General features: G+C 36.3%; 1 protein-coding gene across 3 annotated transcripts in view; it reads right to left on the bottom strand.

Annotated features, from left to right (window-relative positions):
- The window catches only part of LOC125857448 (uncharacterized), a 622948-nt gene that overhangs the window by 2199 nt on the left and 600682 nt on the right, over positions 1-20067 (bottom strand). The window contains exons 2-4 of one of the 3 annotated variants that reach the window (XM_049537041.1): positions 7255-7384; positions 7109-7138; positions 2168-2257 (exon numbers count right to left, since the gene is read on the bottom strand). In XM_049537041.1, coding sequence (XP_049392998.1) covers positions 2168-2257; positions 7109-7138; positions 7255-7365 — 231 coding nt within the window. In that variant the 5' untranslated portion in view covers positions 7366-7384. Of the gene's footprint in view, positions 1-2167; positions 2258-7108; positions 7139-7254; positions 7472-20067 lie in introns of those variants that run through there. The other 2 variants (XM_049537040.1, XM_049537042.1) reach the window with 2 other exon arrangements.

Raw genomic sequence — 20067 nt, 5'->3', positions numbered from 1 at the left:
TCCGACTCAACCCACTAAACTAAATAGCCCATATCAAATTATACCCCAATTATATTAATCTCTAAAAATTTCTTCCGATAAAATTGAAAAGGGAGTGCAGACGAAAAATAACACACACGAGCCCATAAGCTAGTGATGGACCTCGAAGAAGCTGAAGAATCACATCTCAAACACCATTGTTCTTTTTTTGGAAAACAACAGAGGGTAAGGTTATAGTGGATTTCGTTGTTTATGAGTTCCACATACAGGAATGTAATGAAGACTGGCTGCACTGCATAATTCAGGCTAAAAGCACATCAATATAGGAAGTTCGGGCAAGAAATTTCGGTATCCCACAATACCCAAGGTGGAAATAGCAATCTTTGTTCTTGTGCATTGCCAAGACCTCCATCACAAACCCCTAATGTAGCACAGAAGGATTTTTATCAAATGAGAGGGAGGATAGATTTCCAGGAGAAGAAAGACTTGAGCAGTAAGAAGTATCAAAAATGAACTCCCGTATTAAGGGATGCAATTTTTATCTCTTCCAGCTTTTTGCTACATCCAGAACGCTCTACATGGAAGCAAAAAGAGTGACTATAAACAATTAAGGTTTCAACCATAAACTGATCATCAAGGTAGAGTTTATCAATTTAACAGTGGAGCAAGTTGATGACACTCAGATTTATTACTCTTTGATTATGTTATGGAGTCATAATCCATGTTGAAGAGGTATTTTAAACAGCATGAGTATCAACAATCTTCAATAACATCATGAGTATCAACAATCTTCAATTAGACAGCAGCATTATATATACAATTTATTTTCGTTCTTTCAGAGGGGAATGAATGTGAGGAACACCGGGTATTTTTTTCTTAATTCGATATGGGTTATTTAGTTTAGTGGGTTGGGTCGGGTTAAAGAGGGTAGTGGGTTATTTAGGGGAAATCGGGTATGTATGTTTGATTTGGGGATTCCATCCAATATAGGGGCATTTTTGCATACTTTGTATTGGAAGGGACATATTTGGCCCTATAGTATAACTAGGGACAAACTTTTTTGAAAAAAGGGTAACCTTATATTCACACCAAAAAATTCATCATCCAAAAAATGATGAATTGGAAACTTACATCCCACATCAGATGGGTATTCTTAACAAGTTTCCTATAAAATCTACTAAATCTACTATCTCCCCTATTAGAAGAAAGTGTAACTAGGGACAAACTTAGCTAATAGACGAAAGTAGAGCGGCATTTTGACCCTTTTGCCTTTAAATTAAGTAATAGTGTCAACATAATTCTTTAGTAAAACATCCCTTATAAAGTCACAGTCTAGTGATTCAGGCTTCGAAAACTGAATGCAATGTAAGCAGCTACTTGATAAGGCCAAAAATTTCCAAGCTTTTAAACTCAAAACTCTCTTTCTAGGAAAGGGAATAATGTTGTTAGTAACACGAGAAGAAAGTGTAACTGGAAAAGAGGAACCTCCATTGCAAAAAGTACTAAAATTTATTCATGTAAGCAATAACAATGAATGGAAATAAGTCAACAATAACATTTTTCAATTCCATATCAAGCAAATCGCAGAATTGGCCCTCAAAAGTCGTCTTGCACTTTACATGTTCAAATAAAAGACCTCAGCTTATTCATTAATGATATACCCATTACCCATGGAGCAGCACAACAGTCTTTCCCAACTACTAAACAAGCCTCAATGCCTCTACCAAACATCTAGTCATGCAAAATAAGTCAATGGATGAGATGATAATATTTTCTGTTTTGAAACATAGGTCCTCGGCAGGCGGGAACAAAAAAGAGAAAGAAGCATTTCATACTGACCATTTGAAAAGTAACCCAAGGGTAAACATGATCTGGCCTATGTTAAGAGCCAAATGCCCATAAGTCCAGCCCAAGCCATTGTCAAACTTTTAACAGCTTCATTGTAGAGAACCATCTGAAACTGCCGAACTCAGTAACTATTCTATATCTTTCCGTTTTTCCCTCCAAATAGACCTTCCATAGACACTCACAAAGCACACGCAAGAATATATTTTAGCATATAAAAAGTTCCACTGACCATTCTATAAGTTAGAAAAATTAGAAAGAAAAAAAAACATTTATATCACTAGAAGCATTTTAAAGGACCGTGAATTCAGCAATAAATAATCTATTTTGGCTCATGAATGACCTGGAAAAACTGTTCAGCAAATCCATTCACACTCTCAAACAGTGCCTGCCTTGAGTTAAGCTTCCTATATCTTCTGGAGAAGAATGATTTCTGGAACAATAGATGGCAATCAATATAACAATTCACCTAAAACATCATAAAATGAAGCATATCTCTGTAACTAAAATAGAATGCTGGCCGAGTAGGATTTTGTATGCTTATCAGAAACGCAACTTGTACTTGTCTTAGAAGACAAAAAAATTGAAAAAGAAATTGTAAGAAACTTGTTTTAGAAGACGAATTATTGAGTATTGGGATGAAACTGATCCAGATGAAACGGAATGGATATTGAAAATTCGTGTAACACAGCAAACTAGTTTGGGACCAAGGACTATTTTTATTGTATCAGAACCAATAACTTTTGCTAACACTCCCATATAGCAATATATAAATTTAACCACACTGCAATTATGGGAGGATTCAGTCTGACCTCATAAACTCTATAGACTAAAACTAGGGGTGTTCACAGTTTGGTTAAAAACCGTAAACCGATCCAAACCGAAAATCAAACCAAAATGATTAAATAAACTATTTTTTTATGTAGTTTTGGCTTTGTTTAAATTTATGCTTCAAGAAACCGATAATATTTAGTTTGGTTTTATTAAAAAAACAAAGCAAAGAAAAAATCAGACCAACCAATAAATTATATACACAATTTTTATAATTATATATGTACTCCTTCCATTTTAATTTGTTTGTCTTACTTTCCTTTTTAGTCCATTTCATAAAGGTCCCTTCCATTTTTTGACACCTTTAATTTCAGTTTTTTTTTTAAAGAAGGTTGTTGTTTTCTATTCCAAAAAATCAGAACCTGCCATAACATGTAACAGGTTCCTAATTACAATTGTGGAGAGTAGAAGGAAGATCTTCAATCCTAAAGCAAAATTTACAAGGAACCTAAAACATCTGTAACTGATTCTAAATATTCTACGTACTCCTATTTACATCAAAAAAGAAACAAAACTAAGCAGTTCACCTTAATCTTCTAGATGGAATTACTCAAGGCTTGGAAGCATCTGAGATTTCTTTCTTTCCACACAGACCACCAAATGCAAGCCGGAATGATTTTCCATATCCTCAAAGTCTGGGTAACTCTCCTAGGCATAACCCAGTTCATGCCCTTCAGGTTGATGAAGGCATTCCACAAAATGCTGGTTGTCCTACAGTGAAGGAAAAGATGGGTGATAGTTTCTACTTCTTCACCACATAGGAAGCACCTAGGACTCAGTTGAATATTTCTCTTCATAGGGTTTTCCTGGGTCAAAATTGTCTTCTTAGCAAGAAACCAAGTAAAACAAGACACTTCATAGGGGATTTTAGTTTTCCATATCAGCTTCCATGGCCGCCCATTCCTCTTGACTGTTACAAGGATTAAACTTCTTGTAGGTTGTTTTGACACTAAAATTGTCTTAATTTGTGATCCTACCATCCCAAACTATTATGTGCATCAGTAGTTCCTTTGAACTACCACAAAACATTGTAAAACTCCACCAACCTGTGGATCTCCTAAAACTCAAATTTCACCCTTGGTTTGACCATATCTCTGCCACAGTGGCCCTTTGCTGCTGGCTTAGGGTGAAAATATTCGGAACAAAGCTTTTAAAGATCCTTGTTATAGCCATATATCTTCCCAAAAAGAGGTCTTCCGACTATTACCCAATTTAATACTACAGTTTCCTCTGAACTTTGGCCAAAAGGTTTCAGATGGCTCTCCAAAGGCTTGATCCATAAGTGCTAGTGACCATTTCAGTTATCCAGTGATCCTCCATTTCACATTTGGCCTGTATTACTTCTTCCCACAGTGCTTGCTCAGTGGAGGCAAATCTCCACAGCCACTTCATCATAAGACATTGGTTCTAGATTTTAAAATTCCTTACCCCCATACCACTGTCCGTTTACTCTTAATAAGAGTATCCCACTTGATCAAGTGGAATTTCCTGGATTCACTATTTCCTTCCCACATGAAATTTCTTCTCAAAGCATCTACTCTATAAATGACACCATCAGGAATAGGGAAAAGAGACATCATATAGGTAGGCATAGAGTCCAAAACACTATTGATGAGTGTTAATTTTCTACCTAAAGAAAGGTAATGGCTCTTCCGATTCACCAACCTTTTTTCACATTTTTCAATCACCCCATTCAAGATGCCTATGGATTTGCTTTTGGCTCCCAAAGGCATCCCCTTAATTTCAATTTTTCACGTGACATGAAATCAAAGATTGAAGTTTTGGTACATTCTACATATCTTTAGTTTGAGACTACAAAATTCAAAAATCTTTTTTGCTTTTTTTTTTTAAGACAAGGGAAACTCGCAGCCACTACCTTTGAGTGTGCACAGGGTAAAACCCCCGCTCTTATGCAATAGCTCGCAAACCACACAGGAGAGGTAACCCGCACTAGGCAAGCCCGGTGCGACGAGCTCGACCCAGAAGGCAAACCCCTTGCTTTCGCTAGTGCTTTCTTAACTTCGTGACAAGACAAAACCAAACAAACAAATTGAAACAAAGGGAGTACAATATATTAACTTTTATAAATAACTTTAAATACTTTGCATAATTTTTCATGAAGAATTTATTTATCTCTAATAGGCTAATGAACTTTACACCTTAAGCTCATTCCTTAACAAAGTCGTGAATCCAAATTTATCTATTCAAAGAAACAACAATGAGATTTGCCTCTATATCTCTATATATTTCTTCTCAACTTTACTCACTTGATTAAAGCTAATAGATCTGAAGATATTTTCTCCATAATCCAAGAAAATTATAGCTACCACAATAAAACGTTAATAACGGATTATAGGTGGAAAGGGATGAAAAATTCTTTTTTAATTGTAGGAAAAAAATGAAAGAGTGAAATATCATTGTGTTTCTTACACCCCCAAACCAACCAATGAATATGAATTATATTTGGTTTTGGTTTTAATAATTAAAAAACCGACTAAATTGGTTTGATTTTGGTTTTAACCAAAAACTAACCCAAACCGGACCATGAACATAGTTAACTAACATAAGCAAACATCATTCAACACCAAAAATATCTTTCTAGCTTCTACACACCCAGAAAAACTGCATCATATAGGCTGAAACTCTGCGATTCCAACAGAATGAGCCCATGTTGCACAGTTTAATCACAAGATGAGCACAATTTTTTTGACAGTGAGTAACATGAACAGATCTGCATTTGACATCCAGAAACACAGTATCATTTTCAATCTATGAGCTCCAATCAACTCAACGCCTATATTCCCATTAAGACAGCAGCCTAAAGATTTATAAGACTTTGGTAAACCCCACCCTGAAACTAATTTATTAAACTTAGGTAAACCCCACCCTGAAAACTATGTTACCTAAAGCCAAGAGTCAACGCAAGCAGCAGGGAAGAGTATTATTGCCATCCTCTTTAGTCTAGTACAAAAGAAAGTTTTATGTCATGTAGCTGATTTTTAGGTTTGGTGTACTAGGATGATTGCGAAAGCTACTTAGTAGCAAAACATCATGTAGACAGAACACTACTAAGAAGACCTTTACTATGCATTTTGACATTGGGACAAAATGATTTGTCGCTTCGCCTTGCTTCTCACTTAGAGCGGGCGCTTCAGCGCTTTTAACAACACTAATCCGAGATAAGGTAGGAGTTGCCTCCGTGGTGACGAGATGAGGGAAGCGAGACTGAGATGGTTTGGACATGTGAAGAGATGCAGAGATGCCCCAACAGAAGGTGTGAAAGGTTGACTTTGGTGGGTATGAAGAGAGGTAGAGGTAGTTGAAGAAATTTTGGGGAGATGTGATTAGACAAGATAAGACAAACTTGCAGCTCATCGAGGACATGACCCTAAATAGAAAGATTTGGAGGTTGTGTATTAAGGTAGTGTTAGAATAGGAATAGGTATATACAATCCTACTTATAATAGGAATATGAATAGTATATAGTATCCTATTTGGTAAAGGATTGTATTTTAGTGTTTATAAATAGGGTCTTTGTGTAATAATGTAGATATACAATTCAATAATATTCTTCTCCAAAATTCCTCACAGGCAGAAAGCTAGTAGGTAGTCAAGCATTGTCTAGACTCCTTATCAGTATTGTTATTATTACTCTCCTATTAACTTATTCTTTGATTTTAGTATTACTTGTTGTTTCCTTTGTGCCAGTTATCTTATTATTTGTTGTTGTTATTGTTCTCTTCTCCATTGTTTTTCAATATGACTTCTTTAGTATTGTATTTGCTTACACACTTGATTTTTGATATGCGCTAGTTGAGTTGAAGCTATATGGGAAACAACCTCTATATATTCACAAGGCAGGGGTAGGATTGTGTACACACTACCCTCCCTAAACCGCACTTGCAAGATTACACGGAGTATGTTGTTGTTGTACAATGAGAAGAAAAGACAAATAAAATAATTTATTGTAAATTACTAATAGTTCAACAGTTCCAAGGTTAAACATGAATCAGAGATGGCTCCAAAATTCAGATACAAAAAATGCTCAAGTAACCATCCATGCTAACCACAGAATGTTAAACTACTCAAGAATCTGTGTGATGCATGAAACACTAACAAGTTTAAAACAGAAAGTAAGCATTCTGGATTTCTTTTTCTGTTTAATTTTTGATTTACAGTATATTTCTAAGTTTTTACCAATTTGTTTAAAAATACACAAGCTTTTGCTAGTTTATCATAGGGATTTTGCTGAATTCCATGTCAAGAAGAAATAAAACTTAACAGCTTCAAAAAAAAAAAGAAACAAAACTCCAAACAACTCATTAACCTAACCAAACCAAAGGGAGATAGCTATTTTACAAGATTAAATGTAATTCCACTAGTCATAATCTGAAGGAAAACACAAATTTTAGGGTAAATAAAAAATGTAATTGAAGCAACATAGCGTATTTACCCTTGATGAGCCTTTATTGGCACTTTTTCCCTGCACAACAAGAAAAAGGAGCAAACTTGATGAAAATATAGAATAGAAATGAAAATTGGCTTGTTGTTTACAAAATACAAACTTGTTGCACATAGAATAGAGAGAGAGACTCTTACAGAATCCCAATGAGTGCGTCTTCTGCGTTCCAAGATTGGGGAAGAATGAAAAAGAGAGGCCCTTATGTGAATAGGGTTCACCTGAGAGCTGATTAACGCCGCCCTATTCATTGCCGGAGATTCATGTAAACAACAAACGAACAAACAAACCTCACAAATTCAATTTCATATGAAAATGTTGTGCTTTTTCGTTGCTTTAACGTATGGGCTCACCTGCTAGTTTTTAGGGCTTGTCACACCACTTTGCAATCGTACGTTTTCAATGATTTTTATTGTTAAAAAAAATTGAACCTATCATAAACCGAATTGAAAAAAATGTTATTGGGTTCTTTTTAATAGGTAAATTTTTAAAGGGATAATTGTACAGAATGACAAATTTATAATCTAAAATAAATGAAGTAGCTACTGTTTGATTTAATTGCGCCCCGTAGCAAACGTTTGCCAGTCGCCTCTCTCCCTCCAAATTCTCGCTTGCCACTCTCCCTTTCTCGCTCGCTCCCTCTGTGCTCGCCTCTCTCGCTTTATACAACAGAATTGTATAAATTGCGTTTCTGTTTGTATAAAGCGAGAGAAAATTGTATATACACATGCAAACACATATATATTCGTCTTATACGCTTATAATTATACAATAAAAATATTCCCCTACCCAGTTCTCTTTTGCCTTTCTTTCTTTCTCGTTTTATACAAACACAAATTATACAATATAATGTAAAATTTATGTTTGTATAAAACGAAAGAAAATTGAATATACACATGCAAATACATATATATTCGTCTTATATACTTATAATTATACAATACAAATATTCCCCTGCCCAGTTCTCTTTTGCCTTTCTCTCTTTCTCGTTTTATACAAACACAGATTATACAAATATAATGTATAATTTATGTTTGTATAATGTACAATTTATGTTTGTATAAAATGAAAGAGAGAGCGATTTTTGATATACAAATATTTTTGTCAACTATTTATACAAACGAGAGGCTAACAACAATTTATACAAATGGCCTGCCAGCGAAATTATACAAATCTGAAGACGAGCCAACGAATTATACAATTGCTTCTTTTTGTATATACGTATAGCGAAATAGACATAGCTTTCAATTGTATATGTATATCGAATTATACATATATATGTTTGCTATGGAGCGCAATTATGCAAACTTTGCTATAACATACAAATATTATTTTTTTGTTTGCTATATGTGAAAGTTGCTCATTTTTAAAATGTCAATATTTTGACATTTAATAGTACTACTATTTTAGTTTGTTATGTATCTGATTTATGTTTTTTATTATTTGTTTGATAAAGAATACAATTATGGAAAAATTTCAAAATGTCATTATTTTGACATTCAATAGGACCCCTTAGCTACACTTTCAATAATTATTTAAAATGTCAGTATTTTAGTTTGTTATGTATATGATTTATGTACTTTATTTGTTTGATTTGCAAGAATACAATTATTTAATAACAAAAAGGAGAAAATCAGGGGAGATACTTGTCACACCCCAACCCTAGGTAAGGCGGACAAGTACCATATGAACACATGATTTACAAGTGACCTATGATTAGAAAGTAAACTACTATGCAGATAGATTTACTAATGAGAAGCTTCATATACAACACATATTGACTAGCTGAACCGATACATGTGACAAGTGAAACTATGAATACAGATGTTAGCTTTACAGTGTCTACAAAGCGTCTACTGGAATCCATGACTTGTACCACTATGAAATACGCATAGTAAAGACTCGGAAAAGCCCCGAATCAACCTGGAGCTCACCAACAACCGCTGAGTATCATGTGTTTCTATTGGGGAGATCTACTAGTTGAGTACTTGTACATGCAGCATGAAATGCAGCATCCCAAATAAGGGACGTCAGTATGAAAGAATGTACTGAATATGTAAGGCATAATACAACCATATGTAAAATGAGAGCTCAAGTGAAACCAAATATCAATAGATAAGGATTAGAGACCACCTTTGCTTATACTTGTGGAATCGTGTATGTTATATTCTTTTCTTTACTTTTCTTTGCATTATAATATTTATAAGACATATGATACAAATGACTAGCTGATCAGCTAGAAGAGGATGACCCATGCTAGGCATTTTAACCCCTGGGATGTTGTCCTCATAATTCCACAAATTGGGATCGGCCCATGCTAGGCTTTCACCCCTGAGCTGCCACCCTCTTATACTAATTGGGATCGGCCCATGCTAGGCTTTCGCCCCTAAGCTGCCACCCTTCTATACCAATTGGGATCGACCCATGCTAGGCATTTGTCCCTGGGCTGCCACCCATAATTATACAGATAGCTTCACTTAAATTCTTTATCTTTGAGATTATTGTTTTGATGTTCATAACTCTTTCGAGATTGTTCTTTGGATAATCATAACTCTTTTGAGATTGTTCTTTTGATGATCATTATCTCTTTTGAGATTGTTGTTTTGGTGGTCATAATCATTATTAAGAATTGGAACTATGGACCAGTAGTAAAAGACATATGAATAAGGACTTACGATAATAACAATGACATGGGAAGCAAATGTGACATGAACATGTAATACTTAGGAGCATATGACTCAGTTAAGCATTTTGACATCTCAAATTGAAGAACATATCAAGTGAAGACATTTAACATTCAGCCAAGAGATTTGAACTCTATATGGTAGACTCACTAACTAATATCAAATACAAGGTATACATGAAAGTGGAACCAAGGGAGAACGTGGGCAGATTCAACTTAAGGACGGATACATATTCCAAGTAAGTACATATAAAATGTACAACATAGCAAGTAGGGATCTTGTGAGGTAACATTATAGTCTAACACAATGGGAGTAATAACCAATAAAAGGAACATATGAACATGTGACAAGATGACATATATATAGATAATTGAAGCAAGTTGGCATGATATGGGCAGATTGTATATCCAACATACAAACATATGTACTATGTGTAATCTAGGATCATTTTGATTTATATAAGGGAAATACGTGCCAAGGGTACTTTGACGGTGAAACAAGTTTAAACCTTGCATGCTAATACTTGGTAGAGTAAGCACATACATTTAGTAACAAACTCATATTAGAGTACTCACTTTAATGCTCTAGGGAGTAGGAACTGCAACTATGGATCAGTCACTACCAAGGGCACTTAGAAAGCTTACTTTTTTGTAATGCAATTTTTTGTAATGTAAGTGTTGGATTCATGCCAAAGAAATAGGAAATCGAATAGCCTTACATACCTTGCTATACAATTTAAAAAGTATGACTTAAGCTCCTTCTCTTCAGAGTACTAATCTACAATAAAAATAAGTTGTAAGACTAGTATTAGTAGCTACTTAATCAATTTGAGCTACATGATCTCACCAAAATAGTAACCAAGCAATAAGCATGCAATTTATCTAGTCAATGTTTTCTTTCCTTCCCTTTCCCTTAAATCACGTCTATATACTGTACAACCTTCGTATCAGGTCCTCCCCAAACCTCTCTGCAATATTTAAGTCCTTTAACGTCTCCATAACTTCCCACACATCTAGTCACATCCCTTATCATAACATATATAAAACAATCCTTAAACATAATACTATAACAGAAGAAATATGAATCATGGTTTCTGATCACCAACACTTGAAGATTTAACATTACTTTTAAGGTGCTCAAACAAGCTTATGACTAAAGTTAAAGAGGACTCCCCTCCATGGCTGTCCCAACATGCACTAATCACCAGAACATCCTCCCCAATATTACACCATGTAAAAGTAACAATTTCCAACTCACTAACACATACCAAGTGTCCTAATTAAATCAAGCACAAGAGGGAGAAAATTGCAGTAACTTCCATTGCTGGATAGAACTACCACTTGCTAAGAGTTGGATTCTTCAAGGTAAAGGTTGTCCTCCTTAACTTGTCATAAATTATACTTTCCAATAGCTTGAACTCCTTAATATTCAGGAACTCTAATGGTATTTAATGGCTGCTGTATGAAGCTAAGATTGAGAGAAGAGAGAAAGCTCTAGAAATCAGATTTTTGGCAAAGTAAAAATGGTTGGAAAAAGCTGATATCAATCCCTTTTAAAGGAACCTGCTTTGGCCGACTTTCTCACTCATTTTGGGCCATAATTTTTCAAGTAGGTGACCCACCTACTTGGATTTTTCACTTGGGCCTTTTTGGATTTAAGAACATTGGGCCTTTTGCCACCTTTCTTGTACTTCTTTTACAACCCAACATATGTCTTTAATTTAGGCCACACATTTAAGTAGGTGATGTACCAACTTTTCCATTCAAATTATTTCTTGTGGGCTTGGAAAGATTGGGCCTTGGTTGTCCATTTTCCCCTTATTCTTCTATTCAACCTGGGCCAAATTAATGCAAGTAGATGTAGTGTACTTGGCCCAATAACATGGTCAAAAGAGTCTTAGTAGGTGATGTACCTACTTGGTCCTTTGGGATGGTCAATAAGTCAAAGTAGGTGATGCACCTACTTGTCATCTACTAGCTTAGTGAAGTCAAGCAAGCACCTCAATATTTTATTCCATTTCTAGACCTTAATACCTTTAGCTTAACTTAAAACTTATATACACTATGTCACTTTAAACTTTAGACTCAAATACCAACTTATGATCTCAAATTTAAATACTTCCATCGACTTCCAACTTAATCGGGTCACATTAAAATCTACGGACAGTTCACTTTAAATCTATTCTATTGTCACTAGTTGCATAGTAAACTGAGTCCATAACTATACCACAAAGAAATTTTTAAGCGTAATAAATAGAACTAGTACACGTAGAATACGGGGTGTTACATCCTCCCCCCTTATGATCATTCGTCCTCGAATGATGGGTGAAGCTGATAGTTTGGTTAACCTTGGAATTTCCTTTGGAGATTTGCGAGAGTTCCCATTATAAATAGGACTATCCAAAATCCATAGACTAATCTAAAACACGTATAGACAAGTCTAGCATGAAGTCTCAATAGATATGTTTCATAAAATAATAATATGATAAATTAAACCCCTTTCTTGACCATTTAATTCACTGAATATACACAAGTAGAACTCATACAAATAAGGACTTTAATATACCTAAACACAAGACATGCAAATGACATATCAAATGAACAAATGCAAGTAGGATTCATGATCATATAAGGGGACCACATGATCTCAGATCCTTATGTTGATGTTTAGAATGATGAGGGGTACTTAGGATCTCTACCATCTTCTATTCTCAAGTATCTTATGTTATATTCTATTCCTTCCACAATACTACAATGGAGGTTACACATTTTGAGCTTAGCTTCCGGGCCTTAACAATCAAGAATAACTATAGTATCTCCAAATTTTTTCATATATGGAACAAACGTAAAATCATAGGCCTAACCTATCGGGGCTCTACTTTCCCTTCTCTTTTATCTCATGACACTTTTCAGAGGTGAGACTTATAAGAACACATAGCTGTTAATATAAAATCTAAAGTTTTATGTCGCACTTTCGAATAAGGCATTATGCTAAGTTATTTATCTATGGTTGCGATTATATTCTACATATATGCCCAACCTTTTCTGGTCAAAATCTTCACTACATAATGATACAGGGAAATGTTTTCCCAAAATGTTCAAAACTCAAGTCAATAATCACAGAGGGGCATAGTGTACAAATAAATAAGTCACATTGGGTATGACATATAGGCAGATTAGCACAAAAAGGAGCTCATAATATACGTGTATTAAGCTATAGAAATATATGGTGTACGCATGCTTATGGTTCATAGGGTAGTGTGTGAGCGAATGAACGATAAAGAATGTAGGAAATGGACTAGATGAGCACATGATGCATGAGTACTAAAGCTACAAAATATAGAATACATGAGCAAGTAGACTATATGAAATATGAACTACGGAACACAAATCACATTGATCAAGTGCGTTATGTTTTATGGATTCGTGACCTAACATGTCAATAAGTACACTTATGAAATATGAGCAAGTGAACACATGACACATGGCTAGAAAAGCTATAAGGCCTGTAATGTTTAAGCAAGTAGGCTACGAGGCATGTAATATACACAGAAATGGTTTATGATGCATATGACATATAAACAAGTGATATGCGAGTCATATAACCCACAAGCACTAATTTTTCTAATAACATATGATCAATTAACATGCAGTACCCACACAATATGGACAAGTGACATGTGCAAAGTAACCAGTGCAATAAATAACATGTAAGGAAAAGGTCATACAAAAACATATAACAATAAACAAGGGTACTCTGAAGCGGATAACACTTACATGTAAGCATTCTATGACATTAGAAAACATGTGAGAAAGTGATCCACAAAGGGAAAATGACATACAAATAGATAAGTTATGGAACATACAACATGTATAATTATATAACAAACCATCTTTGGAAACTACGAGATATCCTATAGAACCACTCTACCATATTAAGGGCAAACATGTTGTCTTAAGCGTTAAGTCACGGGTGGGATAGTTTTGCTCATATTCCTTACTCACCTAAACACATACAATTGATTTCCCCATCTACTCTCTTCAATCTCTTAAGAATTCTTATAGGTGTTCTGCTATTGGGACTTGGCTTCCGTCTAGGTCAATATAAATACTACAGTCAAGATAGAAAAAGAAAATCCTCAATAGTTCAACTTTTATAGTAGGAGGCCGAGGTCAACTTTGCCTTCATTACTAGCTTGTGTTATATCACGCTCAACGTCTGGTGCCCTTTGAAGGTCGAAATAGAAAATAAATAGTGAAGCTTGAACGCACCATAAAACATGAACTCTAATAACATGTAAATGTCAGGCACCTATAAAGTTATGTCATGATTCATAAAATCTTAGAGTTATCCCCTTTGGGCTTAACTAGATAGGTCTGGCGATACTAATAGATTTTTTTAAAAAACAAGTGAGGGTGCTCTGAATCCTTTCCCATGCAAGATAGCAAATAACAACAACTAGGATATGATCAATTTTTCCTCTCCCTTAACTGGACTATGACTGACGAATTACTGCAAGCATATATTAAATAAACCCTATAGTAGCTCCATTCAAATTGATGGAAGTCTATAAATGTGAATAATGCTCTACGTACATATTCGGCATGTGTCATTCAAGCTTCATTCTCACATGCTTCCGGTCTAACAAGTACCTTTTAATCAAAACTAGTAGCTTCATGTACTCTAATCCCACTATGTACAACCTAACTAATCACAATTTAGGTCTAACCAATCAATTTTCCTTTTGTTAACCTTAACCCTTTGGTCACATACTAATCCTCTATAGCCAAAATATATACTGTAGTAGGAACTACCATACATATATCATTTGCAGTAATTAGCACACTTATCTCTAAGTTTCATAATCATGAAAAGAATATAAATGTTATTAGTACTTATTCGGGGTGGTTGGAACATACCATATAAAACAAACTATTAACATATTCAGGATGATATATGGTGAGAATTTAGGCCTTGTCAGCCAATTAGGGGTATCTCTAGTAACACTATTGCACTGATACATTTAGCTATCATATTGTGCCACTGCCTTCTTCCAACTAAAAGAAACCGGTTCAACAATATCAATTTAGAGTACATATGTAATACCAAAAATTCTATGTATAGCACAGACTAAGAACGAGTGTCCTCTATAGGAATAGATCTTATAAATATGGAGGAAATATAGAACTCAAGAGTTGGATACATCGTCCTAAGAAGATGTGCTTAGAAATGCTACAACTCATATATGTAATGATATACCGTGAGTTTACGGTATTTCTAATACATTTCACTAACAAGTTGTGTGTGTCTAGGGCCTTTTTGTATTGGTTTTTATATGTTTTTATCATATTTTGCAGGAAAGATGTTTAGGCGCGGAAGTAAAGAGACAACTAAAAAAAATGCAGAAAAGGGCATCTACAGAGGTGATCTACGGACCGTAGGTCCATTGACGCTCCGTAGATGGTGGTCGTAGATCAGTAAGCAAGGCATGGAAGGAATATTAGGGAAATTTGACCAAGTGTGGAACCACGGTGGACATTGACGGTTCTTAGATGGATCTACGGACTGTATTGTTGATTCGTAGATTAATACTGTGAGGGTTCCAGTACCTGATGTTTGAAAAATTCTAAGTATGGAGCTATGGAGAGGGATTGACGGACTGGAAGATCCAGGCTGTTAATAAAGTGTCTCGATACCTTTGAATTGAGAGTCCTTGAGCGACCAACCCCGACCATAGATCTATCCTCTTTTCAGTCAAAGTTAGCCAGTCTCCAAGCCGACTTTGATGTCATTCTTGCCACCCCTACAGTTGAGCCTCAGGCTGCACCTATTTTGTTGGCTGATGATACGGTGCTGGATGCTTTATTTAGTGGGATCGCCGAGGAGGGGCCTGAGCCTGCACATACAAAAGGCAAGAGGCACCGTTCTAGTCGCACTGAGGAGGAAAAAGCCTAAAAGAGATAGCGTAGGCAGGAGAAGGAGGATAGGAAGGCTTCAATTTTAGATGAAGAATAGCGCCAACAGAGGGTGTATGAGAGTATTGCAGGGGGATCGAGTTTTGCCTCAGTTGTAGAGGTCCCGCCTGTCGTGCGGGACGTTGTGAGCATCACTGATGGTGCGGTTGGAGTGACCGAGAGCACTACTAATGGTGCTATGATGGTTGATGTGGGCACTACTGAGGGTGACCCAAGTATGGTTCTAGCAGGCTCCGGGAAACCGGACGCACCCGCTTGTTGATGATTCTTCGACGCTATGCGGCACAGGTTTGCTTCACTCAATCCATTTTCGTTAACTGCATTTGTATGCATTGGGGACAATCACATCTATTTTTGTTGGGGGTGGGGTAAATGGATTGTGAGTGATAGGGTGAAGTCTGAGTAACCCAACTCATAAATCCTCTCTTTGGGGTTTTCTTGCCTGTGTTCTTTTTCCCTATGAGACTATTTAATTTCTGTTGAACCGACATGTATTAGGATCGTATGTATAGAAGCATGAATAAAAAAGCATAAAACATGATGACTTATAAAAACAATTGACACCCCTCCAAATTTTGTTATGTGTGCTAGAATTTGTAGGCTAAGATAAGTGGAATGTGTTGGCTCTGAGTATGACATGATAATGAATCAACTTGATGGAATGACTTAAGCTGAAACTTGAACTGGGTAATCTGATAATGAAACTATGTGCCAATAGTGTGTGAGAATAGTTGATCGTTCAAACAGTTTTTGTGCAAAACTAGAACTTTTCCGATTAGTCCTGCTAAGACAATTCACTCTAGAGGCTAGGAGGTGATCATAGGCCCTTGTTCTGATAAGTCCACAACTTGCCTAAATGAAAGATCTAACCAAATGAAATAAATGCTCCCTTTGATCCAAATGCTTTGAGCCTTAAATTAGACCATTTCTTTTTGAACCCCGAACTCACCTTCCCATAATCTACTATGTTGGCCCCGGTCCCTCCTTGGACATGTGCACCTCGACTTAGGCCAAAAGCCTAAGTTGAGGGTGGCTAATGTAAAAAAGTAACTTCAATCTTGGCCCTGACCTGACATTAGGTATTGTGCACCTCAACCAATGGAAAATCCATAAGTTGAGGGTGGCTATGAAAGAGGAAACCGAAAGAAAAATGGGTATGAAAAGAGTTTGATGTTGAGAAAAGAGAGGAATGGATGTGACTTGTTGAAAGATAAAGAAAAAGAATAAAACGCAAGAAAGAGAAAAAGTGAAAAATAAAAAGATCTACAAAGTCTAAAGTCACATCCATGATTGAAGAAAATCAAGGGAAAGAAGGTAAAACGATAGGATGACAAAAATAGGGTAGAGAGAGAGGTTGAAAGCCTAGTGTAATGTGAAGAAGGGCAGAAAGTCACTAATAAGTATCCAAATGTACCGCACCTGACCCTGAGCCTACGTTACAAGCCAAGAAAGTCCTATAGTGATCCTAGAGTCTAGTTTGGAGAGTCTAAGCGGTGAAAATAAAGGCAAGCCTATTGTACTGAGCACTAACTGTACTTGAAGTTATTTTTGAGTGTGAGTGTTGAATGAATCCTTGTACTCAAAGTCATAGTCATTGTGTGAAAGAAAAGGGATTTCGTTTGAAGTAAGGGAACTAGTTACATTATTGGAAAGTTGGTACTTTGGTGACAGTGAAACAGTGTATGTTGTGTGTTGGTTGGTCGATCGTTGTCATGGTTTGATCCGCACGAATTAGCTTGTCGAGTCTAAGAGAACAAATTTTGCACTCGGAAAGTGAGTGGGATAGAGAATAATGTGATTGCTTGTGCTTGAAATGCGTGCTTCTATACAAGTGTCACTTAGAGTCTTAGTGCGTCGCTTGAAGACAAACAATGATTTTAACTTGAGGGTGTTGATATACCGTGAGTTTACAATATTTCTAATACATTTCACTTACAAGGTGTGTGTGTCTAGGGCCTTTTTGTATTGATTTTTATGTGTTTTTATCATATTTTGCAGGAAAGATGTCCAGGCACAGAAGTAAAGAGACAGTTGAAAGAAATGCAGAAAAGGGCATATACGGAGGTGATTTACGGACCGTAGGTCTATTGACGCTCCGTAGATGGTGGTCGTAGATCAGCAGGCAAGGCATGAAAGGAAAATCAGGGAAATCTGACCAAGTGTGGAACCACGGTGGACACTGACGGTCCGTAGATGGATCTACAGACCGTACTGTTGATCCGTAGATTGATACTACGAGGTTTCCAACACCTGATGTTTGAAAAATTCTAAGTATGGAGCTACGGAGAGGGATTGACAGATCGTAGATCGATCTACTGACCGTACTGCAACTCCATCGTTTGCTTCAGAGAAGGTGATTTTTGGAAGCTAAAATATTTTCTAAGTCCGTGAGTCAGTCTCGTGGAATGAAGACGCGTGCCTGAACAAGCTTTCCTTACTTTGTTTCCCTTTTAATTTAGGACTTGTTTTCTATAAATAGGGCATGTAAACCTCGTTTTTGGAGGTTAGACATTTTTATTATTTTTTTAGTTCTTGACTTATGAGATTAACTTGCAACTTTAGCAACTCTTAATTTCCTAAGTTCATTTTGAAGATTTTGGTGTTGCAATTCAAGTTGAATTTCTGGGTTTATTATTCTTCTTACGTAAGTTCATAATTCTTTCATCCAAATTAATGAATTGTGTTCATATGATTATGGGTAACTGAACTCCACAACTAGGGTTGTGGAACCATGAGCGATTAACAAAGTATGAATAGTAAATAAGCAATTCTTGAATAGTGTTTTGTATGCATTGATAATTATTTCGTTTAGAAGTCTTTTTAACGAGTGCAAATGTTAGAACTCGCCTTGTTGCTACTTGCTGGACTAAGGAGGTAATCAACAAGAAAAGAATTATCAACATAGATTTAGTGTGATACTATCTAATAGACTAGTATCGATTGGTGCAAAGTAATAACTAAGCCAAACATCGATTATGATGTCTGATATGAGGTAAAGGTAAGGGTTAGTAAATTATACACACGTAGCCAGACCAAGGTGCGGGGTGAAATTCTCTAGATGCCGGACCAAGGATTTAGAGATACCTAACTTATCACTTTGCATGTAGTACACTAGGAAAGGATTGCTATTACTAGGATTACCGCGTTAGGAGCTTGTGGGGAACACGTATACCCTAGTTATTTCTCTCATCTTGATAACAACCAAAATTGACTTTTGATTACTGATTACTTATTGAATTCTTACAATTTGTTTCACAAAAATCCCCTTTTTTAAATATTTATTTCTGGAAGTAATTTGACTAGTTTATTATAATTGTTGGTTAAAGTAAAGTCTTAACCATTTTCCTTGTGGGATCGACCCCAACCTACAAGTTGGGTTGTGTACTTGATAACGATCGCTTATGCTTCTTTAGGGAGGTGTAATTTAAGCGTATAAAATTTTGGCGCCGCTGTCGGGGAATTTTGACCTTTAGATTTATTTTAACTACATTATGGAACGTTAGTCAAACATTTACTAATTTTACTTTTTCTTTTTGTTGTTGTCTTTCTCAGGTTCTGACTCTAGTGTATGCCAAGTACACGGAGCCAGGGTGAACCACTTACTCCTTACAACCCAGAGTTGAATGGAACTTTGCGAAGAATGAACAATCAAGGAGTTCAAGTTAATCCTGTCGGAGGCAATCTAGGTGATGAAGTTGAGTTGCAACCCCCAAGGGTGGTTGGGGGAGACAACCAGGTTCTAGTGGAAAATCAATTGGGAGATGCAGTGAGGGTGCATGGCCCACCAGGCCCTCGACCATATGACAACTATAGGGGCAACGTAAACATTGCTGACTCAGATGGACCTCTTGTCTTACCGCCTTTACCTCCGGGGCACACATTTGTAGTGACCAGTAGCTTGATGCAAATGTTTACAGCGAGGGGCTTATTCTCGGGTTCACCATCGGAAGACAACATGCTCACATAGCCAAGCTAAGGGCGGTTTGCAAGAGCTGTGTGGGTCGACCAGACTTGGATATGGATGTCATCAGGTTGCGAGTGTTCCCTCTATCACTGACAAATGATGCTGCTGTATGGTTCACTGAGCTTCCTTATAACTCAATATATAGATGGGACCAACTGACATATGTGTTCTTAGCAAGATATTAGCTAGTGTCCAAGAAGCTCAATCACAAAGATAAGGTCAATAATTTTGTAGCATTACCTGGAGAGTCTGTGAGTAGCTCTTGGGACAAATTCACTGCATTTGTAAGAGGTGTTCCGAATCACCGTATTGATGATGAGTCGATGAAGG

The sequence above is a fragment of the Solanum stenotomum genome, chromosome 3 (genome assembly GCF_019186545.1).
Source record: "Solanum stenotomum isolate F172 chromosome 3, ASM1918654v1, whole genome shotgun sequence".
Lineage (NCBI taxonomy): Eukaryota > Viridiplantae > Streptophyta > Magnoliopsida > Solanales > Solanaceae > Solanum > Solanum stenotomum.
Note: the sequence above shows the minus strand (reverse complement) of the source record. Positions and strands in the feature narration are given on the sequence as shown.